The sequence below is a fragment of the Anguilla rostrata genome, chromosome 3 (assembly GCF_018555375.3).
Source record: "Anguilla rostrata isolate EN2019 chromosome 3, ASM1855537v3, whole genome shotgun sequence".
Taxonomy (NCBI): Eukaryota; Metazoa; Chordata; class Actinopteri; order Anguilliformes; family Anguillidae; genus Anguilla; species Anguilla rostrata.
Genome location: NC_057935.1, coordinates 121,763 through 149,320, shown reverse-complemented (window position 1 = coordinate 149,320; position 27,558 = coordinate 121,763). Strand labels below are relative to the sequence as shown.

The window sequence follows — 27,558 nt, the reverse complement described above, 5'->3', positions numbered from 1 at the left end:
CAGGCCAGGTAAATAATCTGAATACAGGCTTGAATGCTCGTGTTTCATGCCTGTCCTATGCACATGCTGGTTTAACATCAGTCTCCATATTTGTGTATCGGTCAGTAGGCAGACTTCTAGTCCCTCTCTCTCTCTCTCTCTCTCTCTGTTGTTATGGTTCTCCTGCTGTGCTGTGGGTCAGTCCCTCTGGTCCTCTGATCAAACCTCACACTCTTGCCATGCAGAATTCATGAGGCCCCGCTCTGCAGGACCTTCTCAGATGTTTAATTTAGCAGGAGCAGAGCTGGCCCTGTTTCAGCAGGAGCAGAGCTGGCCCTGTTTCAGCAGGAGCAGACCTGGCCCTGTTTCAGCAGGAGCAGAGCTGGCCCTGTTTCAGCAGGAGCAGAGCTGGCCCTGTTTCAGCAGGAGCAGAGCTGGCCCTGTTTCAGCAGGAGCAGACCTGGCCCTGTTTCAGCAGGAGCAGACCTGGCCCTGTTTCAGCAGGAGCAGACCTGACCCTGTTTCAGCAGGAGCAGACCTAGCCTTGTTTCAGGGCTGAAGCAGATACATTCAGCTTTGTGTGCGTGTGTGTATGTGTGTGTATGTGTGTATGTGTGTGTTTCTGTGCGTGCATTTGTATGTGTGCGTGCGTGCATGTGTGCATGCATGTCTGTGTGTGTGTGCATGTGCGAGTTTGTGTGTGTGCGTGTGCGAGTTTGTGTGTGTGTGTGTGTGTGTGTGTGTGTGTGCGTCTGTGTTTGTGTGTATGTGTGTGTGTATGGTGTGTGTGTGTTTATGTGTGTGTGTGCGTGTGCGTGTGCGAGTGTGTGTGTGGGTTTGCATATGCATGCAGCTCCTTCCCAGATAAGGTTCTCTGATTGGCTGGGATGTAAATATTGGGATCAGTCAGTCTAACTGGCCTGATGGAAGGCTGGAATCTCCTCTCCTCCCAAAATAACCTGCACAGCTGGCCAGAGGGACACTGATTGATTGCCTGAGTTTGTGTTTGTGAGAGCAAGGAGAGATTGAGTAGAGAGAAAGGAGACATTGAGCAGTGGAGAAGGTGGGGGGGTCAGGAGTGAAGGAGGTGGGGGATGGGTGTAGGAGTGAAGGAGGTGGGGGGGCAGGAGTGAAGAGGTGGGGGATGGGTGTAGGAGTAGAGAACGTGGGGGGGCAGGAGTGAAGGAGTGGGGATGGGTGTAGGAGTAGAGAACGTGGGGGGAGTGAGGGAGGTGTAGGAGAGAGAATTGGGGGGTCAGGAGTAAGGAGGGGGTGGTAGGAGTGGAGGACGTGGGGGGGCAGGAGTGAAGGGGATGGGTGTAGGAGTGGAGGACGTGGGGGGCAGGAGTGAAGGAGGTGGGGGATGGGTGTAGGAGTGGAGGACGTGGGTGAGGCAGGAGTGAAGAGGGGGGAGGTGAAGGAGGTGGGTTGGGTGTAGGAGTGGAGGACGTGGGGGGCAGGAGTGAAGGGGATGGGTGTAGGAGTGGAGGACGTGGGGGGGCAGGAGTGAAGGGGATGGGGATGGGTGTAGGAGTGGAGAACGTGGGGGAGGCAGGAGTGAAGGAGGTGGGGGTTGGGTGTAGGAGTGGAGGACGTGGGGGGGCAGGAGTGAAGGGGATGGGTGTAGGAGTGGAGGACGTGGAGGGGGCAGGAGTGAAGGGGATGGGTGTAGGAGTGGAGGTTTGCATCTGTATCTGGCTTACTTAGGTAAGACTTAGATACTGACGCTCTCTCAGGGTCTGAAGCCCTAACAGGATTCCTGTGTCCTTTTGGGTCCTCAGGGAGAGAAAGACTGAGAAAGGGAGAGTGACAGGGCCAGAGAGACAGAATGGGAATGAGAGAGAGAGAGAGAAAGAAGAGAGATAAAGAGAGAGAGAGAGAGAGAGAGAGAGGTGTTCCAGGGAAATGTTCCTCACAGTGTTTCAGAGGCTTCTGCTCCAGTGCACAGCAGAAGTGTCTCAGCGCTTAACTCTGTCTGCCCAGAAATAGACCCATAATGCATCCCACCGTCGTCTGTGGGGGATAAATATTTCATTTCACATTTCACTGTTAAAAAAGAGCTGGACCCCCACGCCCCATTCAGTGTGTTACAGCCTCACACCCAGAAGAGCTTGCACTCTCTTTAATAATAAATAGGAGCCTATCATGCAAAAGAGGTGTGCTGTAACCGGCCTTGACCTTAATGGTGTCTGTAGCGACTTCGTACAAATGTGTTGATCACAGATCCAGTGGAGTGTGAATGCAGCACAACTCTGAGCCACATGCTGTTAATTATCTGCGAAGCCTCCGCTCTGCTGCTGATCACTCTGGGTACGATGAAGAGGATCGCTGTGAAACCAGGCTTCATCAGCGTTTCTGCGAGGTTCACACGCAGGGTAGCCTGGCCGGATCCCACTGCACACACAGAGATTCCTTCCTCTTTCCTGACAAATGGAATTGTGGGTAAAACTCTGGAGCCTCTTTGTCTCTGTTGTGAAATGGCAGCTCGTACAGGGCAGTTAGTATCCCGGGCACAAAGGGTTAACAGCGGCAGAACCCGGGTGCCCTTCTGAAGGGTCGGCATGGTGATATCGCTCTCCCCGGACGGCCCAGTCCTGTGAAGGAGAACCATGACTACATTCATAAATAAACAAATGAATGAACAGAAGCTTCTGATGGGTGATTTGTGCTGCTGATTGGCAGAGCTTCTGATGGGTGATTTGTGTTGCTGATTTGCAGAGCTTTTGATGGGCGATTTGTGCTGCTGATTGGCAGAGCTTCTGATGGGCGATTTGTGCTGCTGATTGGCAGAGCTTTTGATGGGTGATTTGTGCTGCTGATTGGCAGAGCTTCTGATGGGTGATTTGTGCTGCTGATTGGCAGAGCTTTTGATGGGCGATTTGTGCTGCTGATTGGCAGAGCTTCTGATGGGTGATTTGTGCTGCTGATTGGCAGAGCTTCTGATGGGTGATTTGTGCTGCTGATTGGCAGAGCTTCTGATGGGTGATTTGTGCTGCTGATTGGCAGAGCTCTTGATGGGCGATTTGTGCTGCTGATTGGCAGAGCTTCTGATGGGCGATCTGTGCTGCTGATTGGCCTGTGGTTGCTATGTTGCCGTTACTGTGTCGCCCTTAATGAGGAGCTCCGTTTTGAAGGACAGGTCTTAACGAGGCCGCAGCCGGCACACCTGTCTGAGTGAGACAGGTGATTAATCAGGCTCAGGCTGCAGAGCGCTACCGCGACCCTCCCGCCATCTCCCTAAGAGCACGGAAGTGTGGGTCTCACACACATATACACAACACACACACACACACACAACACACACACACATATACACAACACACACATACACAACACACACACACACAACACACACACACATATACACAACACACACACACACGCACAACACACACACACATATACACAACACACACATACACACACACACAACACATACACACAACACACACACATATATGCAACACACAGACACAGACACTCACTCTCTCTTTCACACACACATACACACACACACAACACATACACACAACACACACACATATATGCAACACACATGCACACACAGACACAGACACTCACTCTCTCTTTCACACACACATACACACACAGACACTCACTCTCTCTCTCACACACACACACACACACACACACACTCACTCTCTCTCTCACACACACGGGCCACGTACCTGCCCAAAAACCACTGTTTAATTTTATTTCCTTCCATGTCTCCCTGTCAGCAGGGGAAGGCCTCTCTCTGCTGTCATGTTCCTGCTGAAGTGCGCTGCTGTTTAAAGGCGTCTGGCAGCCAGCGTGCTGGGGGGGATGGGGGGGTGTAGCTGTACCTGTGAATTGAAAGTGGGCACAGAGACGCACCCCAGAGGAGGCAATGCTGTATTTTTAGGCACACGACTCTGCTTCAGAGCCCCTGGCACTGCCCGATGCCCCTGTCTCTCCCCAATGCCCCCTGTCTCTGCCCAATGCCCCTGTCTCTGCCCAATGCCCCCCATCTCTCCCCCATGCCCCCTGTCTCTGCCCACGTGAATTTTGCCCACCCCCTCTCTGCCCAGCCGTCGATACCCCCTGTACCTCTGCCACCCTTTCTGCCCAAACCCCCCCCTTCCCAATAGACAGAGAAGGTGCATGATGGCTAAGAAACTGCCCCGCACTGTTGGTGCAGACCTCCCCCCCCTTCACTCACCGTGGCAGTTGGAATAGGCAGTTATGCCGTGATGACGCTCTGTTTGTTCCCAGAGCTGAGCCTGTCTGATGGGACCCTGTCTCAAACAGCACTTTCATCTCTCTGTCTGTGAGCCTGCGTGGGGGACCGCCATTGGCTGCTTATGTGTGCTTTTCCTATCATTTTAGAGCTGTTATCATTTACTGTTTGTCCTTGTTTAGATTTTCCAGCTTCAGTTGCTCTCATGCTTCTGGTTGTGTTCTTAAAGGAGACGAGCTCTTTTGGGTTGTGTTGCTGTAGATGAGCTCATACAGGTTGTGTTGCTGTAGATGAGGTCATGCAGGTTGTGTTGCTGGTGATGAGCTAATGCAGGTTGTGTTGCTGGTGATGAGCTCATGCAGGTTGTGTAGCTGTAGGAGATGAGCTCATACAGGTTGTGTAGCTGTAGGAGATGAGCTCATGCAGGTTGTGTAGCTGTAGGAAATGAGCTCATGTAGGTTGTGTTGCTGTAGATGATGTATTTGGGGTCTAAATTATGTATGTGCTAAAGTAGTATTAGCGATCAGACGTATCATGTGGCTAATGTGGCTGTGGATGCTAATGGAGTGCTCACGTCTCTGCTATTTCCGCACTGTTCCCAAGGGGCGTGGTCCGCACTTCCATGATCCTCTGGGGTCAGGGTTAAAGGGCTCCTGGAGCGCTTGTGTGTGTTTAATGTCCGTCTCCTGCTGCGCTTGCTCTTGGTACGACAGCTGCACACGAGCGCTGAAGGAACTGCCAGGTTCATCTGAGGAGAGGAGACAGCCAAGCGTGTTTCTGTGAATTATACGCAAGCGCTTTCCTCTGGACACGCGTTATAGAATGTCCCTTTTGTGAGTGTGTCACCGCACTTGGCTTCTGTCGTTTATCTCTGTCCGGTGTGCTGGTGTGGGTGTAGTAGCCAAAAACCTCTGGCAGGACCATCTCATGGCTGTCTAAAGAACTCTGTTTAAGAATTCAGTGGTTTTTTACATACAGCACCCCTGGACTGCTCATGGTCACAGTAACAGAAGCGTACTGCGAAACTGTGGCATCCCCTAATAGTCATGGTAACTGTAGAGCTGTGGCCTCCCCTAATCGTTATGATAACAGAAGGATGCTGCGAAACTGGATTCCCCTAATCATCAAGGTAACAGAAGGGTACTGTGGATCTGTGGCATCCCCTAATCGTCACGGTAACTACGGAACTGTGGCTATCCCTAATCATCAAGGTAACCGTGAAGTGTGCTCTGTATCTATGGTTACCCCCATCTCTGGCTCAGTCCGTTTGTCTTGGAGACTTTCTGAGGGCTCATTTCTCTCCCCCTCCCCTCTGCAGGCATTTCCTGTTCAAGACGTCATCGGGGACCACGCCCCTATTCAGCAGCTCGTCTCCGGGGTACCCCCTGACCTCTGGGACCGTGTACTCCCCCCCGCCGCGCCTGTTACCCCGGAACACCTTCTCCCGCAGCGCCTTCAAGCTCAAGAAGCCGTCCAAGTACTGCAGCTGGAAGTGCGCCGCCGTGTCCGCCATCGCTGCCGCTGCCCTGCTGGCCATCCTGCTGTCCTACTTCATCGGTATCTACACCCCCCTCCCCAATCCCCGCCCTCATCCCCACCCCAACCCCCGCTTCTGAACCCTGCCCTGCTGGCCATCCTGCTGTCCTACTTCATCGTTATCTACACCCCCCTCCCCAATCCCCGCCCTCATCCCCACCCCAACCCCCGCTTCTGAACCCTGCCCTGCTGGCCATCCTGCTGTCCTACTTCATCGGTATGTGTGCCTGTGTTTCTCTGTGCAGGGTGCTGGCACAGGGTCCCTGTGTGTGCCTGTGTTTCTCTGTACAGGGCGCTGGCACAGAGTCCTTGTGTGGGCCTGAGTTTCTCTGCACATCAGTGGCACAGGGTTGTGTGTCTGTGTGTCTCTGTACAGGGCGCTGGCACAGGGTTCCTGTGTGTGCCTGTGTCTCTCTGGGCATCAGTGGCACAGCGTCCCTGTGTGTGCCTGTGTTTCTCTGTGCAGGGTGCTGGCACAGGGTCCCTGTGTGTGCCTGTGTTTCTCTGTACAGGGCGCTGGCACAGAGTCCTTGTGTGTGCCTGTGTCTCTCGGCATCAGTGGCACAGCGTCCCTGTGTGTGCCTGTGTTTCTCTGTACAGGGCGCTGGCACAGGTCATGTGTGCCTGTGTCTCTCTGGGCATCAGTGGCACAGCGTCCCTGTGTGTGCCTGTGTGTCTCTGTACAGGGCGCTGGCACAGGGTTCCTGTGTGTGCCTGTGTCTCTCTGGGCATCAGTGGCACAGCGTCCCTGTGTGTGCCTGTGTTTCTCTGTGCAGGGTGCTGGCACAGGGTTCCTGTGTGTGCCTGTGTCTCTCTGGGCATCAGTGGCACAGCGTCCCTGTGTGTGTCTGTGTTTCTCTGTACAGGGCGCTGGCACAGGGTCCCTGTGTGTGCCTGTGTTTCTCTGTACAGGGCGCTGGCACAGGGTCCCTGTGTGTGCCTATGTTTCTCTGTACAGGGCGCTGGCACAGAGTCCTTGTGTGGGCCTGAGTTTCTCTGCGCATCAGTGGCACAGGGTTGTGTGTGCCTGTGTTTCTCTGTGCAGAGCGCTGGGATCTCAGCCTCCAGTCAGTGACTTTGTAAAAGCTGCACAGGGCAGCTCTGTCTCTGTGCCCTTCAGCCCGTTTCCCTGGAGACCAGTCTCACACATGGAGGAGTCAGAAACCTGGTCGTCAGCATTAAATGGCCTCCCTGTCTCCTTTTTTATTTATATATTTATGCAGATATTCAGACTGAGTGTCAAAGAAGGCCAGACTGGAATCTGTCAGGGTATTTAGACTTTATCCTTTTGCTGTGTAAGACCATGAACCTCACGTACTCCTGCTGATCTGAAGCTTTGTCCTACAATGAACTTTTGTTGAAAAATGTATTTCACCTGTCAAAGGTACTGCTCCTCTCCCATTGGTTCACAGATTCTGCTTTTCTACTGTTGGTTCATAGATTTTGCTTCTCTGTCATTTACATTATTTATTACTGCAACACAAAACTTTTTCCTTAAAGTTCACTTCAAAAGATTAAGAGTTCATAGATATGCTGTATGGAGATGCAGAGTTTGTAGATGCGTATATGTGCAACTGGCAACTTCAGCTTTAAAAAAAAAACAAACAAACCCAAAGACATATGTATTTGCATATATTACAACTCTGGCTCCCAGAGAAATCCACATGTTATATTTAAGGCTGTTTGTCAGGGAAATATCGGCTAAAGTCACGAAGCAGTTGCAGCACAGTAGTGGAAAAAGCAGCAGAAATCAGTGTTTTAAAAAACATTAAATTATTGTTTTAAATTAATGAATTATACATCCTGCCCAGTAGTGGAAAACAACTGAAATAACATGCGCAACTGTAGCAACTGTTAGAAGTGCTTGAGGTTTTTAAAAAAATCAGTGGGCAATTGCCGCTAGGAACAAACACAGGGAAAATGCATTAATAAGCTAACGCTAATCACTTCAGTCCATCACAGAAAGGCAGAGCATGCTTTTCTAACATTAAAAGAACATGCTCTGTTAAAAACAGAGCATGCTCAAATTCAAAGTATTTGTGTTGGTGTGCCTCTGGGGTAAACATAACACATTTTGGGAACTTCTGATCTAGTGAGGTGTAGAGACATAATCAATGTAGTGCTAGTCTGTGTGGACCCTTAAAGCCCTTAAAAGTGACACTGGTCTACTGGGATGAGGAGGTGTGATATTGTGAGTTCTGCACATAGATCATTATTATCACAGGTCCATGCTCTGAACTGCACTCTCACCCTCTTACACAAGTTTGTGCCGAACTTTAAGATTGTAGCTACTTTTGTACTTGAGCACAGAGACGTCCTTGAGTTGTGTGTCCTTAGGAGGTGAGGCTGCAGTAGCCCTACTCCCTGCTGGGTTTCAGTCTCTGCGTAAACGCACTGAGGCCCTGGAGGACTGAGCCGGCCCATCATTCAGTGCAAAGCTGTCGTTAACCGTAGGGGTGGAGGTGGAGCCTTCTACCGCACAGCAACAGCTTATTTTACTACAGGAAAAATGTTCCCAACACAATATTATTTATCTTTAGCAGAGTGAGTACAAGCTTGTTTCCGAAATGTGTTTCTTTGTTGCTGGAGTTTGGACTCCTAATGGGCAGTGCAAATTCAGTGTTCAGTACCCATCAATGTCAGTGGACCAGCAGTCTATGGTCACAATGTTCAACTGGCCTAGGGTTCAGTGTTTACTGGACGGACTGACCTCAGGGATCAGCCGTGCGAGTGTTCATAGGGTTTAGTATTTGCTGTAGACACAGAGCACACATCTGCTGTTTAAATTCTGGGCTTCTACAGAGAGAATACCCATTCAGGGGGCAGGGACTGCAGGGTTTCGCTCATTTAGCTCATTTACATAAAGCACTAACGGGCTCTGCTTCTCTCTGCCTGGCAGAGGAGTTCAGTACATCCCAAAACACTGTCGCCACCTTTCAGAAACTTTGGGCTCAGCACGAGGAGTGCGCTTTGAAAATGGGTTGCGTCACGCGTTTTGAGATTTATTCCGAGCTCCGCTGCTTCCTAAATTCAGCAGCGAGGCAGTAGAGTGACTGAGCACTCCTGGGCCTGTGTGTTCAGTTCCGTGTGGAAGCAGCAGGGAGCCCTGGACCCAACGCTGCTTCAGCACTCTGGAATTTACAGTCTGGAGAAGCATCAGACCCAGGATGCTGGTTGCTAGGATACAGGTGCGCGGTCCTGATGCAAGTCGAGCAGGTTTGGCATGGTGTTGTGGAGTTTGTCTCCTGCTGGTTTATGTCCGATGAGGACGGGCTGATTAATTTCCTTAATTAAAGGGAGAGAGAAGAGGAAAGGAAGTGAGAGAGGAGGAGAAGTTGGGATGACAGGACTTCACCCCCCATCCTGCAGATTTTGGTAGTGATGGCATAAAGCAGTGAAGCATTGTCAGAGAGTTTGATAAAGACAAATGATTGGGTAAGACCTAGAACAGGTTAGACCATCTGGAACACCAAGAGGATGATGGCTTTTCTTGCTGCACACACACACTCACACACACTTCGTGTGCCGGCCCCGCCCATACCCTTGAAGCAGCATAAGAAACGCGGGTGCGCGTGTCATTTCCTGTTTGGGGGCCTGCGCCGCTCGTACATCATTAGAGACAGGCCATGTGGCGGAGACGGACTGGAGACAAATGCGCTCGGCCTCCTGGGAAACGCGGTTCCATCAGCACCATGTCTCCACTCCTTTCCCTTATTTTCATCCCTGTCATCCGCTTCCCAGAAATTATTCATTTTCCGAGCAGTTGGAGAATCTGACCTTCATTTCAGCTGTCTTTCCTTTTGAACAGTCAAGGACGGCGATCTGGGTGCAGTTAATTTACGGATCACGTATCGTCTGCTATTCTACAGCATCCTGAGACGGGGCACCTAGATGCTGAGGCTCAGATCAGGTTTTAGGGTTAAGGTTGGGGTTAGAGTTAGCAACCTGTCTGTTAGGGTTGGGGTTAGGGTTAGGGTTAGCAACCTGTCTGTTAGGGTTTGGGTTAGGGTTAGCAGCCTGTCTGTTAGGGTTTGGGTTAGGGTTAGGGTTAGCAACCTGTCTGTTAGGGTTGGGGTTAGGGTTAGGGTTGGGGTTAGGGTTTGGATTAGGGTTAGGGTTAGCAGCCTGTCTGTTAGGGTTGGGGTTAGGGTTAATGTTAGCAGCCTGTCTGTTAGGGTTAGGGTTAGGGTTAGCAGCCTGTCTGTTAGGGTTGGGGTTAGGGTTAGCAGCCTGGAGTCCTGTGAGCTGGACTGCTCACTGCTACTCCTCCCTCCTGCTTCGAGGATCACAGCCTGGACTCACAGAGTGATTGACAGAGCGAGTTCTAGCTGCGTAGCTGCAGATTGGGGTGCAGATAGCATTCCCTCTCTATTTGTCCCACTCTGTCGGATGTTGCCCTTGCTCAGGGTAAAGGGCATGCTCAGTGAGACCCCAGGCCCTATTCTGAGGACACAAACATTTAATCTGTTATAACCGTGTAACAGCCTTTGCACACAATGCCATTTTTTTGGTATGATTTGTTTTGGCACATTTATGAAAATAATTTGATCCGGTCTCCTCTGTGATTGCTTAATGATAATCATTCACTTCATACCGCCATTGCTCTGTCTGGTTTGAGCCTATTTGACCAATTAGATTTTTTTACTGTCACATCACATATTTTTGAATATTCATATACATTCTCTCTCTCTGTCTCATTCTATTTTACTTTCTCTCATTATCTCTCCCTGACTCACTCTTTCTCTCTCCCATCACCCTCCTTGTATGCAGAACCATTAATATTTAACCCAAAGACCTCCCAGTGTGTGTTGCACATAATGCTTGAGGCATTTATTCAGATTTCAGATTATTCTAGCAAAATGGATTAGACCAAAATGGAAGCAGCCCTGATGACAGGCCTTATACCCGACCCACCCAGCACCCAGCACCCAGCACCCAGCACCCCCCCCCCCCAGCTCAGTTAATCTCCTACAAAACAAAAATGACAAACTTCAGTCAAAAATGGAAAATACAAAAGATCACTCCATCGGTTTCTTATTAGGAATAAATGAGCCTTTTTGAAGGTATTAGATTGATTTTTTTTTTTTTCTTTTTTGCTCTTTTTTGTTCAGAACCAGGGAAAAATGAAATGGGATTTGGGTCAATTTCTCTCTGATGTTTGCAATCAATTAAATCTCCCAAAGAGAGCTGGATGAGTGAGGAGAGGCCGGCTGACATTGCCTGTGTTGTGGCTGTGTGTCCACAGTGCCACCCTGGTGGTTTGGAAGGGTACTGTATGGAATATTTAATGCTGCAGCACAAGCCAGGGCATGGATAGGGCATGGAACATAACCTTCGGCATTAAAAGGAAATAAAAATGTAGAGCCTGTAAGTGTTGTGGAGGTAGAGGGAGACATCACCTGGGTTTGTTCAGGTAGAGGGAGACAGATCTGCTGGGTTTGTTCAGGTAAAGGAGGACAGATCTCCTGGGTTTGTTCAGGTAGAGGGAGACAGATCTCCTGGGTTTGTTCAGGTAAAGGAGGACAGATCTCCTGGGTTTGTTCAGGTAGAGGGAGACAGATCTCCTGGGTTTGCTCAGGTAGAGGGAGACAGATCGAACCCTCCCGCCATCTCGTCCTCATTCTGGGACAGAATGACATTTATCTGGAGGATCTGGTGTGGGGGGGGGGGGGGGTGTTGCACAGTGTCAGAGCTGTTCTGACACTCTGAATGCCTGGGCTTGTTTCTGGTGTTTGAGTGACTGGGTGGGCCCCCAGTTTACTGATATGTTTTTATTTCAAATGGAAGCCTGGCAGTTCTTTTCATTTTTCCATCTTTTCCCCTTCTATTAAGTCTCATTGACTTCCTCACTCCTTTATTTTTCACTCACTCACTCACTCACGCAGACTTAGTTCCCTCCACTTATTCAAAGGGCACTTATTTAGTACACAGTGGAAGAAAACCTGTTCATATGGAGAGAGAAGCACTGAACAGAGCATGTAGATGAGGGGCATGAGGTTTAGGAATGCTGGCAGAGCCTGCAGCCGAGAAGGATTTAGTTGGGAGATGAGTGGGAGAAAGAGGGAGAGGAGAGATGGAGAGAGAGAGAGAGAGGGAAGAAGGGGAAATCATAAACCACCTTTCTTTTAACCTGGGATTTGCAGTGAATTGCTGATTAGTTGCATCAGTGATGGAGCAGAACAGGTTCCTCTGAGGAAGGGTGGGGGCTGTCCCTCCCCAGGGGTTAGCACAGGCATCCGATGGCTCTGTCCCAGTGGCTCTCTGAACCCCCAGCCACCCCCCCCCCCTTCTGCTTTGGAGTTCTGCTTCAAAGTGTTCAATTGTACCCAGCGGCCTAAACCTCCATCTCTGTTATCACAACAACATGCCGTATGCACCATGAAGATTCAAACAAGACACACATACAGCATACACGCAACATACATACAGCATACACGCAACATACATACAGCATACACGCAACATACATACAGCATACACGCAACACACATACAGCATACACGCAACACACATACAGCATACACGCAACATACATACAGCATACACGCAACATACATACAGCATACACGCAACACACATACAGCATACACGCAACATACATACAGCATACACGCAACACACATACAGCATACACGCAACACACATACAGCATACACGCAACACACATACAGCATACACGCAACATACATACAGCATACACGCAACACACATACAGCATACACGCAACACACATACAGCATACACGCAACACACATACAGCATACACGCAACACACATACAGCATACACGCAACATACATACAGCATACACGCAACATACATACAGCATACACGCAACATACAAGCATGTGCGCAGCATACACATAACATGCACACATGTACTCAACGTACAGCATACACGCAACATACACGCATGTGCGCAGCATACACATAACATGCACACATGTACTCAACGTACAGCATACACGCAACATACAAGCATGTGCACAGCATACACATAACATGCACACGTACTCAACGTACAGCATACACGCAACATACAAGCATGTGCACAGCATACACATAACATGCACACATGTACTCAACGTACAGCATACACGCAACATACACGCATGTGCACAGCATACACATAACATGCACACGTACTCAACGTACAGCATACACGCAACATACACGCATGTGCACAGCATACACATAACACACATACAGCATACACGCAACATACGCGCATGTGCACAGCATACACATAACATGCACACATGTACTCAACGTACAGCATACACGCAACATACACGCATGTGCACAGCATACACATAACACACATACAGCATACACGCAACATACACGCATGTGCACAGCATACACATAACATGCACACATGTACTCAACGTACAGCATACACGCAACATACAAGCATGTGACAGCCTCCCAGTAACATGCACCACTGTACTTCAACCCCCAGCACCTTACTGCTTAACTGCTACAATGTTCATTGTCCCAGCGCCATAAACTCCACCATGTTACTCAACAACAGCGATAGCAACATAAGATTCACACACATACAGCATACACGCAACATACACGCATGTGCACAGCATACACGCAACATACAAGCATGTGCGCAGCATACACATAACATGCACACATGTACTCAACGTACAGCATACACGCAACATACAAGCATGTGCGCAGCATACACATAACATGCACACATGTACTCAACGTACAGCATACACACAACATACAAGCATGTGCACAGCATACACATAACATGCACACATGTACTCAACGTACAGAATACATGCAACATACACTGTGTACACAGCATGCATAGAACATGTAAACAACATACACATAACATACATACAAACATGCACACAGCACACAAGTGGCATACACACAACACACATACAGCAGATATATCACGTATGTATATGAAGTTGTAATTACACACGTGATGCACAGACTTTAACCTCTCTGTGGTCTGTGGTCCAGTGCTGGTGAGGAAAGGACGTTTGCTGTGTGCAGACCTGTAGCCTTGTGTCTGGAGGGGGACGTTTGCTGTGTGCAGACCTGTAGCCTTGTGTCTGGAGGGGGACGTTTGCTCTCTGCAGACCTGCAGCCTTGTATCTGGTGGGGGATGTTTGCTGTGTGCAGACCTGTAGCCTTGTATCTGGTGGGGGATGTTTGCTGTGTGCAGACCTGTAGCCTTGTATCTGGTGGGGGATGTTTGCTGTGTGCAGACCTGTAGCCTTGTATCTGGTGGGGGATGTTTGCTGTGTGCAGACCTGTAGCCTTGTATCTGGTGGGGGATGTTTGCTGTGTGCAGACCTGTAGCCTTGTATCTGGTGGGGGATGTTTGCTGTGTGCAGACCTGTAGCCTTGTATCTGGTGGGGGATGTTTGCTGTGTGCAGACCTGTAGCCTTGTGTCTGGTGGGGGATGTTTGCTCTCTGCAGACCTGTAGCCTTGTGTCCGGAGGAGGCTGCCCTGGAAGAGGGGGCTCCAGTGTAGGACAGGGCTCACCGAACACACTTCTGCGGAGCAGGATAACCTAAAGCAAGATAAATTATATTAAATATACAGTAATATCAATGAATAACATCTAATATGGAGTATTGTCTTGGGTAGGCAATATGTCAGCACTCAGTATTGGCTAAGCAAAATAATTATTTTGGTATGTTCAGTGATAATGTTTATTCAGACTGACAGTCACTTTATTGGACCCTTCTCTGTTTAAGCTAATGCATAAACTCCAGTATTTGCAGTGAAAATGAGGAATGCTGTGTGGGGGTAATTGGAGTAAACCCGCTTGTGCTCTGAGGAAATGGTGAGCGCATTTAGAGCCACACCAGTCTTAAACCAATTACCAGCTTCCAATTAGCACTCTGACTGAGGTCAGCCTTGTTAATTTAGTGGTAAATTAGAACAGTTAATGTGTGCTTATTGGTAAGGCCATGGGAAAGTGCAAAAATAAGGTACAGGAAAATGACCTTTTAAGGAGTTCCTCCTGCGGGTCTAGTTACAGCTTCTTCAGTGGGTGGCTTTTATATCCTGAATCCTGGCTTTGTTACTGGACTGATCCTGAAGTTGGGGTAACATTGGGCGTCCCCCCTTTTTTCCATCACCATCCCTTTTGCCCTGTGAAAAGATGCACCCCGTTCTGTTTGCTGTGTGTACTGTCCTCATTTGATCTTTCCATCTCTGACAGAAATACTCAGCAATATATTGAAAATATGATAAATATAGCTCACAGCAGCATAGTACAATATCTGCATGTCTGTACTCCATATATTGTGGAGTGTTGCATATGCAGTATTGAGGGATGTGCAGTAGGGGCAGATAATCATCTGTTACAGTGCAAGTACATATTTTCTTGTATCGAAGCCTTTATTTGACAGTTAGCCTGGAGTGCTGCAGAGATGGTATGCAATGCAGCACCTGCCGTTGAAGATAAACATGATACAAACCTTTTTAAAATTAAATTTTGCCTTGAAATTTCTGTGGGAAAGAAAATGTGTCCAGAGTGTGTGTGTCTTTCCTTGGTCTCCATGGTGTTGCATGCATGGACTGAGCATGGAGCTGAAAACTAAAATGAATTATATATCCATACGCCCGTGTGCTCTCACAGATGTGCTCTCACAGATGTAGACACTCGTGTGTGTACTTAGCGCAGTCCATTGAGAGAAGTTCCATCTATTCTTAATCATGCTGAAATGATACATTCTTATTTCTGTCAAGGGTTGCCACTTTCTATGGGGCTGAAAAGGTGTGTGTGTGTGTGTGCGTGTGCGCGTGTATGTGTATGTGTGTGTGCATTTGCGTGCGTGTGTGTGTGTGTGTCTGCATGTATGCGTGCATGCATGTGTGCGTGTGTGCATGTGTGTGTGTGTGCGTGTGTGCGTGAATGTATATGCATGTGTGCGTGTGCATTTGCATGTGTGTGTGTATATGCATGTGTGCGTGTGTGCATGTGCGTGTGTGTGTGTGTGCATGTGCGTGTGTGTGTGTGTGTGTGTGTGTGTGTGAATGTATATGCATGTGTGCGTGTGTGTGTGTATGTGTGTGTGTCTGCAGAGAGACTGTCCTGTTGTAGAGACACCTCGCCTTCATTATGGGAATGTGGTACCATTTCTTAAAGGCTTAAAGCTCACTTTGGACTGTTGTCTGACTAAATTACAAGCAATTTGCTACAAATTTGTCATTTAACTCGTGTCTCTCAAAGGAACTTTGAATTAAATTGAAAATTTCACACCGCTTAAGAGGCCTTTGTCCGATTGGACCCACCAGATATTCTGGAAGCATTTAGACACTGTTACAGTTTTCAATGAGAAATTCTAGAGAAGGAGTCATAATATAAACTCAGGCTTGGTTTTCAGAGAGAAACCCTAACTGACAGCTCTAAACTCTGCCCACCTCCCATCTCTGCCTCCAGTGACTTCACGCAGCTGAACATGGAAGGGGTGTGAGAGGGGGTCAGGCGCAGAGTTCCTCTGTGCCACTGCAGGCTGCGTTGTTCATGAGTATTTCACATGTTTTATGTGGATGATATTATATGGCAGTTTGCGCACTTGAATTATACATAAAGATTACAAAAAGTCATTATGCCCCAAACTCATTCATTGTTAATCAAACACATTTTCTTGTTAAGTTTCTCTTTGTAATTAATATTTATCAGCAGGCTGAAAATGAGTTTAGGTAGAAGTACTCTGCTAGGCAACAGTAACCACACACCCCACTCCCAAACACAGGTGCGTACTGTTCCACACCGCTCAAAAAAACCCACACAGAGCAACTAGTCTGATGAAGTCAGGTGAGTTTGAGTGCAGGTGAGTTTGAGTGCAGGTGAGTTTGAGTGCAGGTGGGTTCCATAGAGCTCAGTCTTGAGTGCAGGTAGGTTCTGAGAAGCAGTGTGCTGAATGTCACTACACTATCTGCACTACGAGTGCATTGTGCTGCTCACAAGCCCCAATCAAGAGCGCCACCTGCTGGCTCATGGGTTTAAATCCAACCCCAGTGCTCCACACCTAGCCCTCCTCACCAGTGAGGCTCATTGGTGCTCCACACCCAGCCCACCTCTCCAGTGAGGCTCATTGGTGCTCCACACCCAGGCCACCTCTCCAGTGAGGCTCATTGGTGCTCCACACCCAGCCCACCTCTCCAGTGAGGCCCATTGGTGCTCCACACCCAGCCCACCTCTCCAGTGAGGCTCATTGGTGCTCCACACCCAGCCCACCTCTCCAGTGAGGCTCATTGGTGCTCCACACCCAGCCCACCTCTCCAGTGAGGTTCATTGGTGCTCCACACCCAGCCCTCCTCACCAGTGAGGCTCATTGGTGCTCCACACCCAGCCCACATCTCCAGTGAGGCTCATTGGTGCTCCACACCCAGCCCACCTCTCCAGTGAGGCTCATTGGTGCTCCACACCCAGCCCACCTCTCCAGTGAGGCTCATTGGTGCTCCACACCCAGCCCTCCTCACCAGTGAGGCTCATTGGTGCTCCACACCCAGCCCACATCTCCAGTGAGGCTCATTGGTGCTCTGCTGATGCTTTCACCAGGTGTAAGACTGTCCTGTGTGTCTGTGGCGCTCAGAATAACCAGAATGACAGGTCCACTCCACTCCTCCCCCCTCCTCTGCTCTGCTCCTGCCCCTCTCCCCTCCTCTGTTCCTGCCCCTCTCTTCTGCTCCTGCCCCTGTGCTCTTCCCCCCCTTCTCTGCTCTTCCCCCCTCCTCTGCTCCTGCCCCTCTCCTCCCCCCTCGCCTCTGCTCTTCCTCCTCTCCTCTCTCCTCTTCTCCACTCCTCCTCGCCTCTCCCCCTCTCCTCTGAGCTCTCCCCCATGCTGAGGAGGGAAGATGGAGTCTGTCAGGAGAAAATTGATTTTGTGAGATGAGATTTAGCTGATAGGGTGCTGAAGGGGAGTCAGGAGTGCGAGTCACGAATGCTGCCGTAGTGTGTTTGTGTGTGTGTGTGTGTGTGTGGGTGTGAGTGTTTGCGTGTGTGTGTCTGTGTGTGTGTCTGTGTGTGTGGGTGTGAGTGTTTGCGTGTGTGTGTGTGCGTGTGTGTGAAAGCGAGAGGGAGAGGAAGAAGGACAGAGAGAGGAACAGGGACAAAGAGGGGGAGGATGAGAGAGAGAGAGGAAGGGGACAGAGAGAGAGAGAGAGAGAGGAAGAGAGAGAGGACTCTATCTCTTTTAATCTGTCGGTTGTTGGCAGCAGTTTCATGTCAGGGCGTACAAATAAAGGAGTTTGGTCCTGTCCGATGTCTGCAGCGGTTCCTCGCTGTGAGGAGTGCTTGTGAAGGATGTTCTTCCTCCTCTTTTGTCATCTAGGCAGGTTCCTCCAGTCTTCCTTCTGGCACTGCGTCCAACAGTTACACACACTGGCATTTTACAAAAGTGCCAATTACCTGCCATTCTAGTGCTTTTACATGCATGAAAACAATACTGAACACAGAGGCATAATTACTGCTCTTCAGGAAGGGAAATGATCTGGGCCTTCTGTCTGAGAAGGTGGATTTAAGAGCAAAAAGCAGCCTTTGGTTTCTAAGGTAACCAGTGACCTGTGTACAGCCACAGGTTAGGACAGAACGTGGCTGGAACCCTTTCTGATCTGCGCAGAGTGGAACTTGCTGACATTAGCAGTATACGAAAAGGACTGCGCTCATCCCATCGCCCCTGTCCTGTGAGGAGCTGTGGGAAGGCCGCAGCAGCAGCACAGGGCTCTGAAGCGATCTCAGCACAGGGCACTGAAGCGATCTCAGCACAGGGCACTGAAGCAATCTCAGCACAGAGCACTGAAGCAATCTCAGCACAGGGCACTGAAGCGATCTCAGCACAGGGCTCTGAAGCGATCTCAGCACAGGGCACTGAAGCGATCTCAGCACAGGGCTCTGAAGCGATCTCAGCACAGGGCTCTGAAGCAATCTCAGCACAGGGCATTGAAGCGATCTCAGCACAGGCACTGAGCGATCTCAGCACAGGGCCTGAGCGATCTCAGCACAGGGCACTGAAGCATCTCAGCACAGGCTCTGAAGCATCTCAGCACAGGGCATTGAAGCGATCTCAGCACAGGGCACTGAAGCAATCTCAGCACAGGGCTCTGAAGCGATCTCAGCACAGGGCACTGAAGCGATCTCAGCACAGGGCTCTGAAGCGATCTCAGCACAGGGCACTGAAGCGATCTCAGCACAGGGCACTGAAGCGATCTCAGCACAGGGCTCTGAAGCGATCTCAGCACAGGGCACTGAAGCGATCTCAGCACAGGGCACTGAAGCGATCTCAGCACAGGGCACTGAAGCCATCTCAGCACAGGGCGCTGATGCGATCTCAGCACAGGGCTCTCATTCTTAGCAGGTTCCTGTTTCTCTCCTGCAGCCATGAACCTGCTTGGGCTGAACTGGCAGCTGCAGCCGGCAGACAGCCACATTATCAACAGTGGCCTGAGCACAGGGCTGCCTGGCAACAGCGATGTGGCAACAGTGCCCTCTGGAGGCAGAGGTAAGAACCGCAGGCTCTGGTAAGGTGTCCATTTAGGCCGTTTTAATACACAAACACATGAAATGCTTGACATTTTTTTATTGGTGGTATTGTATCTTCTTGGTAAATTTTATGACAAAATATAAATAAGCAATATAAATAAGGAAAGTGCTTCTTATTAAAGAATGAATGTACTGTACACAAATGTCCTACTCATGACTGAAGTAGAATATGACATTTTAAATTTATTTATTTATATATTTTAAATGTAGCCATGCTTTGCCGCATGATGTCAAAGCTCTGTGGTTGGCTGAAAAAGTTTTTCGCTCTGAAATCTGGGGTAAACAAATGCGTCAGCCAATAGGAGATGGTCTGGTGCTCGCAGGGGACTTTCAAATTTAAAACAACATGGAGAGAACACTGACTGTCTCTGTGAGAGTGCTCATAACCTCCTGCTGTTCCATACATCTCTAAAAATCATAGGCTGCCTGCCGAACGGCTCCGCCCAAGGACACGCCCACCAGGAGCAGACCAATCAAATCTGTGCCAGCTCTGTGCATAAACCCGTTACCAGGGCAATGCTGCATGCATTGTGACATCACGCTAACAGGGTTCAGCCGTGCTGGGGAGACTGTTGTCTCATCTGATTAAGAGCAAATGACAGATTCCTGAGTGTGAGTGTATAGCCTGTGGAGAGGAGCGTGGGGTTGGGGGGGGGCCTGTGAAGATGTGCTGGGTCTCAGTTCTAACATGCCATCGCTTTTCCTCAGTTGGGAGCTCTCACAAGGAGGAGGGGCTCGAGGCAGAATGTCACAGTCAGGGAACCCCTGTGTGATGGACTAAATACCCCCTTCTTATCCCCATAGAGAAATGGGCTAAATACCCCCTTCTAATCCCCATAGAGAAATGGGCTAAATACCCCCTTCTTATCCCCATAGAGAAATGGGCTAAATACCCTTTTCTTAAGAGATTTAATGGGAGGAGATACCAGCTGCTGATATCACTACAGGCAGGGAGACAGGCCAAAAAGGCCCTCGCTTGAGAGGAGAGACCTGCTGTAGAGGAGAGACCTGCTGTAGGAAAGACCAGCTGGAGAAGAGAGACCTGCTGTAAGAGAGAACAGCTTGAGAGGAGAGACCTGCTGTAAGAGAGACCAGCTGGAGAGGAGAGACCTGCTGTAGGAGAGACCAGCTGGAGAGGAGAGACCTGCTGTAGGAGAGACCAGCTGGAAAGGAGAGACCTGCTGTAGGAGAGACCTGCTGGAGAGAAGAGACCAGCTGGAGCAGGGAGACCTGCTGTAGGAGAGACCAGCTGAAGAGGAGAGACCAGCTGGAGAGGAGAGACCTGCTGTAGGAGAGACCTGCTGTAGGAAAGACCAGCTGGAGAGGAGAGACCTGCTGTAGGACAGACCTGCTGGAGAGGAGAGACCACCTGGAGAGGAGAGACCTGCTGGAGAAGAGAGACTTGGTATAGGAGAAACCTGCTGGAGGGGAGAGACCAGCTGGAGAGGAGAGACCTGCTGTAGGACAGACCTGCTGGAGAGGAGAGACCTGCTGTAGGATAGACCAGCTGGAGAGGAGAGACCAGCTGGAGAGGATGGCCAGAGGCCTAACTGCTTGGCTCCCGCATGTCTCCCCTCTTTCCCTGCACCTCACATCGCCCCACCCCCCCCCCCCCCCCCCCCCAAACCCCCTTGCTGTTTTGCATTAATGAGAGTCTGCCATCTCCCATTGCTATGGCGCTGTAGAGATTGTATTCTCCTTGTTTTTCTTTCCTTGCTGTTTTTCACGCGTATTCCATGTCGGGGACCTCAACCTCCTGCACCGATCTGCCCTCATTTCCTGCTGGGAGAGGCAGATCCTGCTCCAAGTGAGCTCTGCCAACGCCACACCCATAAATAAACAGTCTAATGCCAGCCTGCAATCAACATGGGGAACAAGCAGGCCTGGTGTGAAACCAGGAGCATGAACATGTTGCCCTTGAAGCAGAATTCAGTCTCGCAGACCCCAGGCAATCACAGCGTAGGACAGTGTATCGGAAAGGCAGGAGCCAGTGGAAGGACAAAGGCTGTGTAAGAACTACTCCAGTGACTCATGAAAAGGGTCCATGTCTCTGATCCTCTTTTTCCCAGTGGGAACGTCAGGAAACGGGAATGGGAACAGCCCCGCCCCCCTTTCCCCGGTGGCTCGTCAAGGCACCGCACGTGACTTCTGCCTTAACACCACGGTCCTCTCTGCCTTAACACCACGGCCCTTTCTGGTTAACACCACGGTCCTCTCTGCCTTAACACCACGGCCCTCTCTGCTTAACACCACGGTCATCTCTGCTTAACGCCACGGCCCTCTCTGCTTAACACCACGGTCATCTCTGCTTAAAACCACGGTCCTCTCTGCTTAACACCATGGCCCTCTCTGCCTTAACACCACGGTCCTCCCGGGTTCCACTGTCTCCAGAGGATGCCAGTCAGGCTCTGTGTTGATGGCACACACCCCTCTGAAGCTCCTCTAACCCCAGGTTTATACAGCAGAACCTGCATACTAAACGACATGCTTGTGGAATTTTAATTCTCTTCCTTTGCATCTCATGTCTTGGGGGTTGTGTTGACTTATTGAGAAGAGTAGCATACACTTGTAGGGGGGGACACTCTTTGTGTGTGTGTGTGTGTGTGTGTACGCATGCGTGCGCCTGCCTGTGTTTGTGTGTGTGTGATTGTGTGCATACAAGAGTAGGAGCCCAGGCAGGTTACCCTGGAGGGCGGGGATCGCTCCTGCGTCCTGTGGCTGATCTGTTTCCCGCTCTCTCTCTCTCTCTCTCAGGGTCGTGGGCATCCCGGAACAGCAGCATAGACACGGGCGAGGTGGAAGTGGGGCGGCGAGTGACCCAGGACGTCCCGCCAGGAATGTTCTGGAGATCGCTGCTGCACCTCAGCCAGCCACAGTTCCTCAAGTTTAACATCTCCCTGGGAAAGGACGCGCTGTTCGGGGTCTACATCCGCAAGGGCCTGCCCCCCTCCCACGCACAGGTATGCCACAGGCCCCGCCCCCCTCCCACGCACAGGTACGCCACAGGCTCCACCCCCCTCCCACGCACAGGTACGCCACAGGCTCCACCCCCCTCCCACGCACAGGTACGCCACAGGCTCCACCCCCCCTCCCACGCACAGGTACGCCACAGGCCCCGCCCCCCTCCCACGCACAGGTACGCCACAGGCTCCGCCCACATCTGGCCCACCAAAGCCACTCTTCCTGAAGGCCTATGTCTCTCACTCTGTCTGTCTCTTTATCTCTCTCTTTCCCCCTCTTTCATGCTCTTTCTCTCTCTCGCTCGCAGTACGACTACATGGAACGGCTGGACGGGAAGGAGAAGTGGAGCGTGGTGGAGTCGCCACGGGAACGCCGCAGTATCCAGACGGTGGTTCTGAACGAGGCGGTCTTTGTGCAGTACCTGGACCCGGGCACCTGGCACCTGGCCTTCTACAACGACGGGAAGGAGAAGGAGTCCGTTTCCTTCAGCACCGCGGTGCTGGGTGAGTTGCTCCTCCCCTCTACCTCTCTCACATCCACTGAGGGTTTTAGCTTCTGGAATGTTCTATGCTTCTCGCAGGGTATTTTAAGGCTGAGAGGGAGAGTGAATCGCTCATGTCGATGCTTTTGACAGGTGCATTATGGGCAGCCTCCTCCCAGTGCACAGCACAGTTTCCGAGTGTGAGACTCGACTGCTTTTAAATGCAGAAGCTCCCGCCGAGGGAACTGTGGGTAAAGCGGCGCATTTGCGATGTTTTCCCACATCTGCTAGTTTATGTCTGCAAGAAAGTCACAATAAATGCATAAATACAAAAAGTGATGCAGAATAAATCTCCTACATTGTGGAAAACTATTAACAGAATGATTTCAGTAAGACTGACATCCTCCTCTGCCACTGGCGTAAGTTTCATTTGAACATTAAGCGGGGCTCTGGGGGTCCTCCCCCAGGAAATTTTGAGCGTCAAACACTTAATTTCCTGCATTCTGGTGAATTTTTATGCACCAATTTGTGCCTTTTCTGCATCAATGTATGGTGGAAATGCTTTTATTTATGTAAATGAAAACACAATTCAGGGTGACAAATGCACGTGTTCTAAATATTGAGGGGGGAGTATCCCCTACGTCCCCCCCGAAATCTACGCCCATGTCCTCTCCTAATTCAGGGAGGAGTAGGTGGGAACTCTAACAGAAGCTCTGGAAATTCAGTAATGACCCTATTTTTACTTTACATAATGAAAAACAATTTAAAGTGAAAAAGTGAACTGTGAAGTGCAAACGGGGTCTTTTCAGACAGATTGCTGAATGTTGACTTATTTGTGACGTTTATTTATTTCATTGCAGCAGCAAAGGAACACTGATAGGTTTGCATGCAGTCAGCGGAGCTGGTCGGATTCATTTTTAAAGCTGGACTTTCGGCAGGGTTTGGAGAGAGCACTGGGCTGGGGCGGACAAGCACACCAGAGGAGAGGCTGTAATCGGCATGTTTGACCTTTGACCCCAGCCGTTCTCACATATATGTCTCCCTGTGTGGGTCTCATTGATCACAGATTCTGTGCAAGAGTGTCCCCGCAATTGCCATGGAAATGGAGAGTGTGTGTCTGGCGTGTGCCACTGCTTTCCAGGGTTCCATGGGATGGACTGCTCGAAAGGTGTGTCACCCTGAGCACATGGGCGGGGGCGGGGCGGGGCGGGGGGGTGGGGGTGCGTCACCCTGAGCACATGGGGAGAGGGCTGTACACTCTCACCAGAAACAGCCCAGTGTGATTCTCCCTCTCTCTCTCCCTCCCTCCCTCTCTCCCTCTCCCTCTCTCTCTCTCTCTCTCTCCCCCTCTCCCTCTCTCTCTCTCCCCCCACACCCCCCACCCCTCCCCCTCCCTGCAGTGGCGTGCCCGGTGCTCTGTAGTGGGAATGGGCAGTATGATAAGGGTAGCTGCGTGTGCTACAGCGGGTGGAAGGGTCCAGAATGTGACGTTCCCAGCAGCCAGTGCATGGACCCCCAGTGCAGCGGGCACGGCACCTGCTCCGACGGGACCTGCGTCTGCTCAACAGGGTTCAAAGGGGAGACCTGCGCTGAAGGTGAGTGTGACCCCCCCCTCCCCCCGGGGACTCTGTCTGACAGGGCCCCTCCCTTCGTCTCCACACCGTACACCCCCAGTGGAAAAGCGCTGGTCTGCTCTGCGGATCACAGGTAGATTTCTGAGTGAGCCGCACTCCTGATGAAGTGCCTGAGAGCTGCTCTCAGATTAACCTGAGAGAGGGAAGAGAGGAAAATGCTGAAAAAGAGTGGTGTGCATTGAACTGAATGGGCATTTCTGAGGAGTTTGCCATCCCATAATTCCACATTCCTACAGTAAAAATGCATGAGTACCTGGGAAGGTGGTCTTGTGCAGAGTCCTGAGAGAACATGGGCTCTAGATGGAACCTGTAGATTTGATCTGATCATTTATTGTAACCGCAAAGTAATTCTGTGTTTTTAAATGACTTGCTTTAAAAAAAACCTGTGATAATGTTGGTGGTGAAATAAATTTAAAACTGTAAAGCCTGCTTTAGCACCTCAAGTAATTAAATAAGACGGAGTGCTAAGAGAAGGGAATAGGGAGATGCAAGATTAATTCCAAGATGAATTCTTGAATCCGAGAAGAAGCGGGTCTCTGTCTGTGTTGGAAGGTGGCCATAATTACACGGGTTGTTACGACTGAATGTCCTTTCATTGCAGATACACACAGCTGTGTTTCCTTCCGTCTGCTGTTTCAGCAGCGTTTGGGAAGTTTTGTCATTTCTGCAGCTTATGAATTTTCATTTGAAAAGTTTTCTGAAATGTATTTGTAACTTGGCAAATAGTTTAATGCTTTTAAATTAGTGTTGTTTGTAAAATACACCTTTAAGAATATTATTTTACTTACAGAATTATATAGTATGTGACATTTTATGTCAGTGTTACATCATGACTTTGGAAGCACAAATGCAATTTCAGTGGCCAGAAAATTGCAATTTCAACTAGCCTAGGAAACTGTCCCTTTTCTCTCCTTCACACAACTTCCAGATTAAGCCACACCTACTTCTGGTATAGGTACATATACAGGAAGTGGCATCATTTTCTTCAATGTCTCAGTGTTTCACAAACAGGAATGAAAGCAGACATGCTGGTTGGTACTTCCTTATTTAAATTGAATATATACATGTACTGCAATATATTGTGAATATTATTTATGAATCTAATTCACAGCAATGCAGTATAGCGTAATGTCAAAAAGCTGAAATAATGAGTATATTTGCCAGTATACTGTGGCATGTTATAGTGTAGTAATGTATATTATGAGGCTAAATGGGCGGGTTTGTGTGCTGCAGTGGACTGCCTGGACCCCCGCTGCTCTAATAAAGGGGTGTGTGTGGATGGGGAGTGCCACTGTAAACCCGGCTGGGGGGGGGCACACTGCGAGCTCCCCCGCCCCCAGTGCCCCGACCAGTGCCACGGGCACGGAGCCTTCATCCCCGACACCGGCCTCTGCAGCTGTGACCCAAACTGGATGGGCCCAGACTGCTCTGTGGGTCAGTACCCCTCCAACGTCTGTGACCCCCCCCCCTCTCTCCCTCTGTCTGCCTCCCTGTCTCTCTCCCTCTGTCTCCCTCCCTCCTCTCTCTCTCTTCTCCTCCTCCTCTCTCCTCTCCTCCCCTCGTCTCTCCTCTCCCTCCCTTCCTCTCTCTCTGCTCCTCCCTCTCTCTCTCCACCCTCCTCTCTCCCTCTGTCTCCCTCCCTCCTCTCTCTCTCCCTTCCTCGTCTCTCTGTCTCCCTCCCTTCCTCGTCTCTCTGCCTCCCTCCCTCTCTCTCTCCCACCCTCCCTCTCTCCCTCTGTCTCCCTCCCTCTCTCTCTCCCTCTGTCTGCCTCCCTCTCTCTCTCCCTCTGTCTCCCTCCCTCCCTCTCTCTATCTGTCTCCTCCCCTCTCTCTATCTGTCTTTTCCCCTCTCTTTCCCTCTCTCTCTCCCTTCCTCCTCTCTCTGTCTCCCCCCCTCTCTCTTTCTCACTAAAAAGTGTAAAAGCCCCACTGAGTCATCTCCTCTCACATTGTCCACACTAACTGTCCTTCAGGTCTTTTATTCTCATTTGTGTCTTTTCATTTAATGCTGTTATTATGAGAAGCTTTGGCAACACTTTGGCAGCACCCCCGTTTATTTAAATCCCCAGAGGTGTGCTCGGTGGACTGCGGGACGCACGGCGTGTGCGTGGGCGGGGCCTGCCGCTGTGAGGAGGGCTGGACGGGCGCGGGCTGTGACCAGCGTGTGTGCAGCCCGCTGTGCGTGAAGCACGGCACCTGCCAGGACGGGAAGTGCGAGTGTCAGCAGGGCTGGAACGGCGAGCACTGCACCATCGGTAAGAATGCAGCCAAGCCCACGACCACGCCCACCTCCATGCACTCAGCCACGACCACGCCCACATCCATGCACTCAGCCACGACCACGCCCACCTCCATGCACTCAGCCACGACCATGCCCACCTCCATGCACTCAGCCTCGACCACGTCCACCTTCGTGCACTCAGCCACGACCATGCCCACCTCCATGCACTCAGCCACGCCCACGCCCACCACAGTGCTGGCATACATAGTGTTGTTTGTTTTGTGTGTGTGTGTAACATTTATTGTGTGTTTCAGGTTTGTGTGGTGTGTGTGTTGTGTGTGTGTGTGTGTGTGTGTGTGTGTGTGCATGCATGTGTTTGATGCGTCGTGTTTGTGTGTGTGTGTGTGTGCATGCATGTGTGTTGTGTGTGTGTGTGTGATGTGTGTGTGTGTGAGGTGCAAGCAGTCCTGTCTCTCTGGTGGGGGCAGCGTGCATTGCAATGTGTGTTTTGTGGGTTGGGTGTGTCAGCATGAAGTGCGCCAGTGTTTGTGTTTTGTATGCATGTATTGTAGTTAGTTGGAGTGTTGGCCTTTAGATAAGGATGGGTGTGTGTGTCTGAGTGCATCATTCAATGATGTGGATTTTCTGTCGTGCTTCATAGTTTGGTGCTAAATGGCATCTTTTGCCATTGTTGCTTTTTTCGTTCATATTGTGTGAGTCATGCGATTTGTTGTTGTGTGTCCAACCTGTGTGTGTGTGTGTGTGCATGCATGTGTGTTTGTGTGTGTGTGTGTGTGTGTGTGTGTGCATGCATGTGTTTGTGCGTCCGTGTTTGTGTGTGTGTGCATGCATGTGCTTTGTGTGTGTGTGTGTGTGCATGCATGTGTGTTTGTGTGTGTGTGTGTGTGCGTGCAGGCGTGCAAAGCAGTTCCTGTCTCTCTCTGAGTGGGGAGAGCCAGCAGTCGAGGAGCAGGTTTCCTAAATCGACC

At 50.3% G+C, this 27,558-nt stretch overlaps 1 protein-coding gene across 1 annotated transcript in view; it reads left to right on the top strand.

Annotated features, from left to right (window-relative positions):
- LOC135249735 (teneurin-2-like) overlaps window positions 1–27,558 on the top strand; it is a 140,996-nt gene that overhangs the window by 87,745 nt on the left and 25,693 nt on the right. The window contains exons 5-12 of the mRNA XM_064325253.1: window positions 5,517–5,755; window positions 19,109–19,231; window positions 22,027–22,232; window positions 22,541–22,736; window positions 23,781–23,882; window positions 24,115–24,309; window positions 25,582–25,782; window positions 26,418–26,603. Of these exons, the coding sequence (XP_064181323.1) occupies window positions 5,517–5,755; window positions 19,109–19,231; window positions 22,027–22,232; window positions 22,541–22,736; window positions 23,781–23,882; window positions 24,115–24,309; window positions 25,582–25,782; window positions 26,418–26,603 (1,448 nt within the window). The remainder of the gene's footprint in view (window positions 1–5,516; window positions 5,756–19,108; window positions 19,232–22,026; window positions 22,233–22,540; window positions 22,737–23,780; window positions 23,883–24,114; window positions 24,310–25,581; window positions 25,783–26,417; window positions 26,604–27,558) is intronic.